At 42.2% G+C, this 10742-nt stretch overlaps 2 protein-coding genes across 3 annotated transcripts; one reads left to right on the top strand and one right to left on the bottom strand.

Annotated features, from left to right (window-relative positions):
- Window positions 1-1340: 1340 nt before the first annotated feature.
- On the bottom strand, window positions 1341-3015 carry LOC122137967 (gonadotropin subunit beta-1). Of its 2 annotated transcripts, none has more exons than XM_042727697.1 (3): window positions 2928-3015; window positions 2552-2725; window positions 1341-1714 (listed from the first exon to the last, which is right to left on the bottom strand). In XM_042727697.1, exons 2-3 carry the CDS (start codon window positions 2723-2725, stop codon window positions 1496-1498), a joined length of 393 nt encoding a protein of 130 aa, XP_042583631.1. In that variant the 5' UTR covers window positions 2928-3015; the 3' UTR covers window positions 1341-1495. The 2 variants fall into 2 exon arrangements, with proteins under 2 accessions (XP_042583631.1, XP_042583630.1); XM_042727696.1 differs by having other exon boundaries at window positions 2902-2940.
- Window positions 3016-3930: 915 nt separating this feature from the next.
- Window positions 3931-9734, top strand: LOC122137966 (potassium voltage-gated channel subfamily A member 1-like). The gene is made up of 2 exons (XM_042727688.1): window positions 3931-6402; window positions 6751-9734. The coding sequence occupies exon 2, from the start codon at window positions 7218-7220 to the stop codon at window positions 9117-9119; it is 1902 nt and encodes a 633-aa protein (XP_042583622.1). The 5' UTR covers window positions 3931-6402; window positions 6751-7217; the 3' UTR covers window positions 9120-9734.
- Window positions 9735-10742: the final 1008 nt, after the last annotated feature.

Here is a 10742-nt window from a genome sequence, read left to right as displayed (position 1 = left end):
ACCAAGCAAAATATGTAGCCACTTGTTTTATTTTATTATTTAAGTTGTTTTGAAGAAAAAAAAATACACATTTTTAGCTCTTTGATTTACTTTGTAAACAGACTATGATGATATCCAGAAACCTGTTGGTTTCCTGCAGGGCACTTTAGTATTTGTTGGTGACATCATCTATTAGATATTGTCTAAGATGTTTTTCTAATTGGCCCATTTTTCTTAGCCTGCACATTCAGGGCTCCACCTCGTGTTGCAGTGCTAGGAGCCAGGAACGTCAAGATGAAGAACAATCTGTCATAGGCCCAGTTTGCCTTGTAGCTGCACAACAATAAGAATGTACAAACAGCAAGAAAGTTGACTTGAAGCAGGGATAATGTATTGCAAAAGTGCTCAAATGAGGCAGATTTTGATGATTTTCAAAACATTCCCATCTAGACAGGCAGTTTATCTAGGGAAAACTGCCTGGGTGAAGCTTATTGCTGTGCAAATAACTGGCGGTGCAATTTTAAAGATGAAGCATTGATACAGTTCTTTAAGTATTACAATACTTGCAATGCAAGGTGAGAGTAAACCTTTTATCGCCATAACTTGAGGCCTTGAGATATAGTAGGGAATTTCTACCAGTTTAAAATCAATTAGTCAAATGAAATTTGGCGTAATCCTTAAAATATTGAAAAGTGCTTGCAGTGTGCCAACATTAGAAAATCACACACACATATGTGTACACAGATGATTTGTTTTTCATTAACCTTGTAAAGTTTTAACTGCTAAGCAACTGTAAGTCATGCATGTTCTCGTTTAGATGACACCTTAAAGAGCCTCTGTTATGATGTCGTCTTTTGTTTTTATCATCTGCTCCTTTTATTACCATACACATGATGTGCCCTAACCCATTTCTCTATTTATATGTAAGACATTACCCCTTTTCCCAAAAACTCTTTGATATTCATGCTGATTCATTACTAATTTGATTATGTAAATGTAGTATGGTTTCAGTGAGTTTGCTCAGCATATCAGAGAGAGCATCCTCACAAAGAGAAATTTTTTACAGTTGGTCTCAGAAGGACAATTATAAGCTCTGGTAAAAACGAACCAATTTCATAAGCAAAATTAACGTGTCTGTGTGTGTAAGCGCTTGGGAACAGATGGTTTATCACAGGAAATTAGTTCTGTTTACGCTATGTGAGAGCTGTTTTAATGGTGCAGTTTGTGCCTGACTGAGATTATTGACACTAGAGCCCACAGAAGATTCCAGAAGCACAACAGGATGAAACAGCACCTCACAGATGACCTGTCTGAAACTTCGAGCTATACTGATTTAAAAATTAATTAGATTTAGCCTTTAATGGGTTCTTGCAGCATGTTATATTTATTGATGCTTGCAAATAATATGCAAATGTTTTATATTTGTTTCATTCCATTATGCAATTTACATTATGAAATATTCAGAACTGTACAAAAGGCTTTCAAAAGGTTGCAAAGCAGTGTTTGGTTTCCTTGTCTAATGTGCATTGCAGCTGAGTGTCTGCTGGCTAAGAGCTCCACAATCTGTGATGTCAGAGTTACACTTGCTACATTCACAGCTGAGGGCCACTGGGTAAGTGAAAACGGAGTCTGCCCTGGCAGGGCAGCCTTTAAACTCATAGGTCTCGTAGGTCCATTCTCTGAAGTTACAGGTGTTCTGGTAAGACAGCATCAGTGGGCTACGGTAAACACTTTCCTGCCAAAAAAAAAAAAAATATTTTAGTTCCCTTTTATCTGGTGCAAGAGGAAGAATGAATGTTGTATAAATGAATAAAAAAGCTTTGCATCTATACTATAGAGAGAGAGAGCGATAGAGACATATATTACACAGACATACGGTATTAGATCATTTAATGTTGTTAAAAAGTCTCTTATGCTTACTAAGTCTACATTTATTTAATTGAAAACATGGGAAAAACAATTTAAAAGAACTGTTTGCTATTTTACTATATTTTAAAGTGTCATTTATTCCTGTGATGACAGAGCTGAATTTTAAGTGTCACATGATCCTTCAGAAATCATTCTAAATTGCTGATTTGATGCACAAGAAACATTTCAATGTTGAAAACATTTGTGCCATTTAATGTTTTTGTGGAAAGCGTGACACTATATACTATTCAAAAGTTTGGGGTAAGAATTAATTTAAGAATTTTTTTTTAAAAAGAATAGCCTACTTTTATCCAGCAAGGGTGCATTCAGTTGATCAGTGACACAAAATACATTTATGTTACAAATACATGTCTATTTTAAATAAATACTGTTGTTTTGAATTTTTCCATTCATCAAAGAATCCTGAATCCACAAAAATATTACGCAACAACAAAAATAAAAAAGGGTTTTTAGCATTTATAATAACAAATTAGCATATTAGAATGATTTTTGAAGGATCATGTGACACCGAAGACTGGAGTAATAGCAGCTGAAAATTCATATATATATATATATATATATATATATATATATAAATTCACATATATGTCATATGTGCACAAATCCTTGTAAAAGAAATTTTAAGAATATTACTTAATCCTACCTGTGTTTTGCAAAGCCCGGCACAGGCCGTGGTGTCAATTGTGATGCAGCTGCCACATTCCTCACTTTCCACGGTAATGGAGATATTGGTGAGCCGACAGCTGGACCTGCATTCTGATCCATCAATAATTATTGCCACCAACAGCATCACCATAACAACGAAGTGCATCCTCATCTGGGAATCAATGCGAAAGTGTGCAGCTAATCAAATACAGGTATTATTATTAGTTGAGCAACTAAGATGAATCAATTTAAATTTGGTTTGGGAAAAGCAACTATCAAACACATTGAAACTGAAGTCAAATGACTAATATACAGTTGATGCTAATATAAATATGATTGCTAAAATACCGATATATAGTTCATGTCAGTCCTACCTGCTGGAGTTTCGCTGAGACAAAATCTTTTCACCTCAGTTCACGTGGACACTTATATCCTCCTGTCAGACGTGACGCCCACATTGAGTTGAGAGCAGCCATGTCTTATCATACTACTGCATTTGCTTTTGTGGAGGTGGCACAAATCCCCAAAAGCCCTGTGGCCATGGCATTCAGTCTGGAAGAGGCTTAGAAAGAACAAGATCCATGTAAAGGCCACCACTGATGTTCTGCTTTTCAAGGTCAGTGTTCTGCAGCACAATTCCTGGATTGAAAATCACTGGAACAACAGCTTGTCGTCTCTAAGAGATCCACACATGGTTGCTTCAACTATTTATTTCTAAAGGATATTTTTTAAAATATATTTCACAAAAATCAATCAATTTTTAATCTCCACAGCATCTGTTCAGTTTTTACCTGGCTAACTTCTGAAACAGTCTCTCATAACAGATGGAGGGTTTGTTTTTTTTTTTTGTTTTTTTTTGGTAACCACTAGATCTATCTATTGATATTTGAAAATATATTGGGATTGCGATGCTCATGGGCTTTGAAAATAATAAGAAACATTATTAGCAACTGAGCACCAAATCAGCATATTAAAATAATTTCTGAAGAATCGTGTGACACTGAAGACTGGAGTGATGGCTGCTAATTTGCCATCAACAGCAGCATTTGCTTGAAACTGAAATCTCATAAATTAAAAATGATATCATTGCTCTTTTGTTGATTGCTTCCATTGTCCCCATTTGTCAGTCGCTTTGGATAAAAGCATTTGCTAAATGACTAAATGTAAAAATATAAAAACCCCTAAAATTCGAAATGTTTACTGTCGCTTTTGATCTGTTTAATGCATCCTTCACCAGTTTAATGCATGAAATCACCCATTACTCTTTTCAAAGCTTGTGAACATTTCAATCTCCATTTAATTTTCAAATACAAAGGTCAGAAGATATATCTAGTAGTTTGCATGAATACTTTTTTCAAACATAAAATCTTACTCACCCCACACTTCTGAACATTTTATATACAGTATTTAGTCTTTGAAACTGTCCTCTGTCAAGGAACTATTCTAGCATTCATTCCATTTAGCAGCAGGCCTAGCCATTATTGCCTTGCCCATTCTCTGGTTTAAAGTTATACAGTGCCCTAGATTTTCATTTTGATTCTGTTCATTTTCTTTAACAGATCACAGTCTGGGTCTACGGCTTTTCATCTCCAGCTCAACCTTGACAAAACAAAGCTCTTTTTTCGTTCAGCCGCCCCCAGTCTCTTTCCATTGCTTTTGAAGGTTGTTTAGTCATTGACTCCTGATGTGTACACATCTTGGAAATTGTCCAAGATGACCCACTGACCTTCATTAATCATGCTGCGACAAGTGCCCTATCCGAATAAGGCTTTTTAATGTAGAGAAAATCTGCCTTTTCACTCCCATCAGTGCATCCAAAATGCTTCTGTCTGACTCTATATATCCAGTAATTCTCTCATTTACTCAGGTCTCAATGTACTCCTCACTGTGCACAGTCATATTCAGGACCCCATTCCTGGCCTACAATGCTGTCAGCACCATTATTCTAATAACTATAAGCCATTATCCAGTCGCACACCCACAACCTTCACACTACTCTCAGAATCTTTACTCCCTACACATATAAAGCAGCCATCCTGTGTGCTTGCCCACAACGACTAAATGTTGTTTTGTGAAATACTGCCCCCTTTTATTTTGTATAGTGCCAGCTGCAGACTCTATACAGAATAGACAAGTGTAGAAAAAACATAAGGCAAGTCCAAAACAAGCTACTAAGGTGGAGTGTTTAATAAAACAACAAGCAAGAAGTCAGTTTGTCAAGATAGTAAAGGTTGGTCGATGCAAACTGTTTTAACAAGAGCAAACACAATGTCTGCTGCATAACTAATGAGCTGGATCAAATGGCACAATCATTCTGATAGCACACACACATTTCCCCCTCTACAACAGAGTACGTCAGACATGAGTTTTGTTGAGCGTTTCTCTGTCTTGCGAAATACAATATTTGATTTCCAGGTGATAAATATAAAGCATTCGTGGCTTAAACAGAATGCTGCTGAAGAAACTGCTTTTCTAAAGCTCTCTGTTGTAAAATAGAGTGCCATGAGAAACAGGCAGGTGGCGTAGTGGGAGTTATCATTTGCATTTTGCTTTCATACTAACATCATATGAGTTTAAAGCATTAAAAACCTCAGAAAGCCAATTTGAAATTTTTTCTACAGTGCAAGTGTAGTCTGTATGACTTAGTGCTAATGACAAGAAACTCACATATGATCATATTTTAGATCAAATTAAATAATTTGCCCCATATTACATTGTTCTTAAGCCAAACTAAACTGAATCTTGTGCTTCCTTGTGTTCAGAAAGAACATAATTATTGCAAATTCACAGTGTTTACAGTAATTTACAGTAGTTACATCAACATTTTAACTTTGACATCTTAAAGATAAATGTTTTAAATCTTTGTTTTTCAGCGGATCCTACTGTAGCGTACACCTTTCTTCTCTTTGAGGTCCCCAGGCACCAGTTTCGACCCCTCTATGCTAAGCTAAAGGAGATGAATCTTTTATTTATGCTTTTTGTATAAATGCTTGCTTGTTTAATGGAGCGTGGAAGAATGACGTGCAGAGCTCTCACAACACAATCACATTCATCTTTTTTTTATGTTGTGTTTACATTCTTAACTTTTTCCAAACGACTGCTATACACAAACAGGCCGTGACAGAAAGTGTATGTGGCTTTTTGGCAGAGCCACACACAGGCTGCTTAGCGTGTGCAGCTCGTGCTCTGCACAGCAGTCCCTCGGGTAGGCAGTTGCGATGAACTGGATGTCAACAGATGCATAAAAGGCTGTCGAAGTTTGAGAACTGCAGCACACCGGTGCGCGCCTGCCACAACCACAGGGGGGCGATCGAGGTCTTTCCGCGCTGCGCAAACGTGCCTCTCGCGGCGGAGCGCAGCTCCCCAATAACACGAGCACAATAGTCAACGGGCGAGACTGAGCGGCAGACAGATGCGCGACTGAGCGGCAGACATACTTACCTAAGGCTATTTCACATGGCATCCTAAAACTTTGATACATCTTGATTCTGACGCCGCTTGTGAGATTTATGGAGCCACGCAGCATGCTCTCGGTAGCAGCACCTGCTTTTTGGTGAGTGCGAGTCCAGGCTTAATGCAGCGGTGCATGTTTTTTTGGGGAGGGGGAGATGGGCAGGTGATGAGAGATCCTGTTGAATAAAGACCCGACGGCGAGCCGTGGCCAAAACTGTCATCCCTCGAATGCGATCACACCTGACTGTTGAGATGTCATGTTCTCCGTTTGGCTAATTCGAGGAATATATGAGCGAGAGGGGAATTTGGACAAACCTGGGATTTACATCCTCAGCCATCTCTACCTTGTTATATTGAGGGTGGAAGCTGAGAAGACATCCTCATATCATTTCCTACGTAAGTAGCTCGAATAATGGAACGTGGAGTGCATGAGAGGGCTGATAAATTGCGTGCGACGACTGTTTATAATTAATTGTCAAGGGATTTTGGATCAGTAATATCACGCACAGTTTCCTGTTTCCTTGCTTGTCTGGCCTGTTACAATAAGGATGTGCCACAGTAGTATTGTTATTAATATTATTATCAATATGTAGCGCAGGAACAGTGACTTATGCCTTTGTTACTGCTTACTTTTTCCAAATGTTCTGCTTATGTTGGTGTACATAGGCTATCCATCACGGTCTGCTTGGGCTACATAACGATGAGCAGTTTGCATTCTACAACACGTTTTTCTTTTCTTTGCAGCTGTTGCTGGTGTCAAGCGGATTCAGTGATTCATTCATAGCCACCGAAGGGGCAGAGGACGGAACAAACCTACACCCCACCCCTCCCTCGCAGCGAAGATGGGAACCAGTGATTTCATAGGCGAATAAAGTCTATCAGATAACGGAGCTCTCCTCGTGCATTCAGTTTCCTTTTGGATAATGCAGGCGGGCGCCGCGCACATGGATTCTAGAACTATTGGACACCTTTTTCTCATAATGATGATGATTATGATGATGGTGATGTCACCAGAAGCGCGTCGCTTCGCCACAGTTGTAAAGTCCAATTACAATAAGTAAAAGTGCACCGAAAGATCTTAAAGCACTTCCGAAGGCAGCGGACCTGCAGTGCCAGTCAAGTGCATTTATGAACTTGCTGAGGCCGTCTCTGGCTCAGCCTCCTTCTTCAGCCCGTTTTCCATCATTCTGAAAGCTTCGTAGTTTGAGAAGATGGAGTTTGCTATGGTGGGCGCGGACAGCGGGGGCTGCAACACCCACCTGCCCTATGGATATGCCCAGGCTCGCGTCAGGGAGAAAGAGCGCGAGCGAGAGCGGCAGTCTCGCGCAGCGGCGGCGGCAGCCGAAGCCGGAACGGTCGGAGAGGGAGGTGGGTCCAGCAGCCATCCCCACAACCATCCGCATCAGAATCGCACCGCCTCTTCAACGAATGCCAACAACAGTAGCGCCGGGACCGCCTCGCGCCCCTCCTCCTTCTCCTCCTCCCAACAGCCGCAACAGCAACAGCAACAGCAGCAGCAGCAGCAACACCACGAGCCGCTACAGCAACTTCTCCGAGAGCGAAAAAAGCAACGAGGCGTCGCGCGCTGGAGACGGAACCGCGCGGCACTCGGCGGGGATCTACGCCACTCAGAGTTGGCGCTCCTAGGATCCGAGGAGGACATCATGATCGAGGAAGACGAGGCGGAGGGCGAGGAGGAAGAGGAGGACAGGGGAAGCAAGAGATCGACTTTTGTCTATAACATGGATTATGAAGAGGAGACGGTTTCGTTAACGGACAGGCGTCCTCAGTCAGGCTACGAAAATGTTTACAACGAATACGGCTGCTGCGAGAGAGTTGTCATCAACGTGTCGGGCTTGAAGTTTGAGACCCAGCTGAAGACTCTCGCGCAGTTCCCAGACACTCTCCTGGGGGACCCTGAGAAGCGAATCAGGTACTTCGATCCTCTGCGTAACGAATACTTCTTTGACAGGAATCGACCGAGCTTCGACGCCATTCTGTACTTCTATCAGTCCGGGGGGCGCTTGAAGAGACCCGCCAACGTGCCATTTGACATCTTTTCCGAGGAGGTCAAGTTCTATGAACTCGGGGAAGAGGCGATGCTCAAGTTTCGCGAGGATGAGGGCTTCGTGAAGGAGGAGGAGAAGCCGCTGCCCGAGGACGAGTTCAAACGCCAGATCTGGCTGCTCTTCGAGTACCCGGAGAGTTCAAGTCCAGCCAGAGGGATCGCGGTCGTGTCAGTGCTGGTCATCGTCATATCCATCGTCATCTTTTGTTTGGAGACATTGCCAGAATTCAGGGACGACAAAGAATTCCTCAGCCCAGGTAAAAACTCCACGCAGGCGGACAATGGATTTACGCCGTTCAACGACCCATTTTTCATCGTTGAGACGGTGTGCATCATTTGGTTCTCGTTTGAGATCATTGTGCGCTTCTTCGCGAGCCCCAGTAAAACTGCTTTCTTTAAAAACGCGATGAACTCCATAGACATCGTCTCTATTTTGCCTTACTTCATAACTCTCGGCACAGACCTTGCCCAGCAGCAAGGCAACGGGCAACAGGCGATGAGTTTCGCGATCCTGAGGATAATACGACTTGTCCGCGTGTTCAGGATCTTCAAACTGTCTCGGCACTCGAAAGGTCTCCAGATCCTGGGGCACACTTTGCGCGCGAGCATGCGAGAGCTGGCGCTGCTCATCTTCTTCCTCGTCATCGGTGTCATCCTGTTCTCCAGCGCGGTGTACTTCGCGGAGGCAGACGAGCCATCGTCTCAGTTCACCAGCATCCCAGACGCGTTCTGGTGGGCTGTAGTGACCATGACCACGGTGGGCTACGGGGACATGAAGCCCATCACGGTCGGGGGCAAAATCGTGGGCTCGTTGTGCGCCATCGCTGGTGTCCTGACCATTGCGCTTCCAGTCCCTGTCATCGTGTCCAACTTCAACTACTTCTACCACCGGGAGACTGATAACGAGGACCAGGCGCCCGTTGTGGAACAGCCCCCGCCGGCCTGCCCGTACTTTCCGGATTTCCTGAAAAAATTCAAAGGGTCCCCATCGGGGTCGTCTTTGGGTGACAAGGCGGCAGAGTACATGCACATTCACGAACACTAAACACAGTCTCAGTGCGGGGCTGACACGCAAAGCCCGAGCAGAGGGAACGGTACTGACTTTGGCGGAAAAAACAGTTCACATTCACGAACCCTACAGACAGATGTATGATTATGGACGAACGATAACCTCCTCGGGAGGTTTTCATAAAGATGACTGCACAAATGAACCAGTTAACAGCACACATGCACAACTTGAAGACATATAGGCTATACAGTACGCACGTGCGCAAACACAACGAGACCCTCACACACACACACACACACACACACACACACACACACACACACACACACACACACACACACACACACACACACATGCATACACGCACTCATCGAGTTCTGGACCTGAGCTGAAACATTTTTGCAATGTGGCTACTTTTGTAGTGAAACGTACCCTGTAATCACGTGACAGGCAACGCAAAAACCACCAGCTTTACGTGACGTGGAGGTGTCTCTATCCGCCCACGACTCCCAGTTCATTAATGAAGGCAACAAAAAGAACTTGCATAGGCACTTTATGAGTTATATTTGTCAGTAATTGTAGGGAAAAGAGGCGAGTTCTTCTTATCTAATGCTATTATGCAATAACGTTTAAATCGTTTGCACTATCATCAAATCGTTTGCACTATCATCAGTTATGTTATATAGTCTCCCAGTTTAATGCAGAGGAAAGACACAGGTAACATTGAGGTAGAGAGGGAGGACATTGAAAAAAGACTTAGTAATCTTACTATGACTTGCATTTTTAATTAATTCGAAATACTAGCAAACATACGCTGCAGTCTTCTCTGATGAAAACCAATTCAGCTAATAGTAATGAATTATTTTAACGTATTTGAATTATGATTAATTAAAAAAGAAGCATACTGCGTAACTTAAGGCAATGTTATCTTAAATCCCATTATGGCAAACGTGTCCGTATGGCAGTATTCAGTATGTTCTACACTCTGGTAAAACTCCTTTTAGCACACACCCTGTGTAGTTATTTGTGCATTGTCCAAAGTGACTGAAGAGTCATTTATTGTCAGTCCTTTTTGTGAGTATTGGAAAACAAATCAGTCATGTTAGGTTTTGTTTATTAGCACAATATTTGAAACAAACACCATAATTCATCCATCAACGTGATGTGAGGATTCATTCTTTCTAAGCATCACAGTCACATTATGGCATACAGAGGCCAAAATAACCGGTTCGCATTGTCTCACAAAAAGTAAACACCATGGCTTGAAGGATCAGTTTGGCCACAGTTTTCAAGTTCCTGTCATGGGAGTATATTTCAAGGGAATGCTTCATGCAACTATTCGTCTTCATCCCTTTACCAAATGACAATGCATCCCTTTATAAAAATGCTGGCGGAAATGTACAGCACGGAAGGGAACATGAACTTGGTGGACTTCATGCACAGCGAATTCTCATCCTTTTGGAGTGCACGGTGACCACTGAGCATGCGCAGTGCTTTGCGGAACCCAGGTAAGTGATTTCTGCGTTAAGAATTTGCTCAGTCACACAGCAATCATGTTGTCATCATACACTCTCAGTTTAGTTACGCAGCATCCAGGTGTTTACATATCTGCATGGACCTTCTAGTTGTCTGTTAAGGCTAGGAACAGGTGTTCCACGT

Source organism: Cyprinus carpio, chromosome B7 (assembly GCF_018340385.1).
Source record: "Cyprinus carpio isolate SPL01 chromosome B7, ASM1834038v1, whole genome shotgun sequence".
Lineage (NCBI taxonomy): Eukaryota > Metazoa > Chordata > Actinopteri > Cypriniformes > Cyprinidae > Cyprinus > Cyprinus carpio.
The sequence above is the reverse complement of the archived record's forward strand: the minus strand, read 5'-3'. Positions and strand labels throughout refer to the sequence as shown.

Coding starts and splice junctions, on each gene's coding strand:
- LOC122137967 (XM_042727696.1), bottom strand. Junction 1,715..2,551: donor CCGGGCTTTGCAAAACACAG/GTAGGATTAAGT, acceptor TTTTTTTGGCAG/GAAAGTGTTTACCGTAGCCC.
- LOC122137966 (XM_042727688.1), top strand. CDS start 7,218: ATGGAGTTTGCTATGGTGGGCGCGGACAGCGGGGGCTGCAACACCCAC.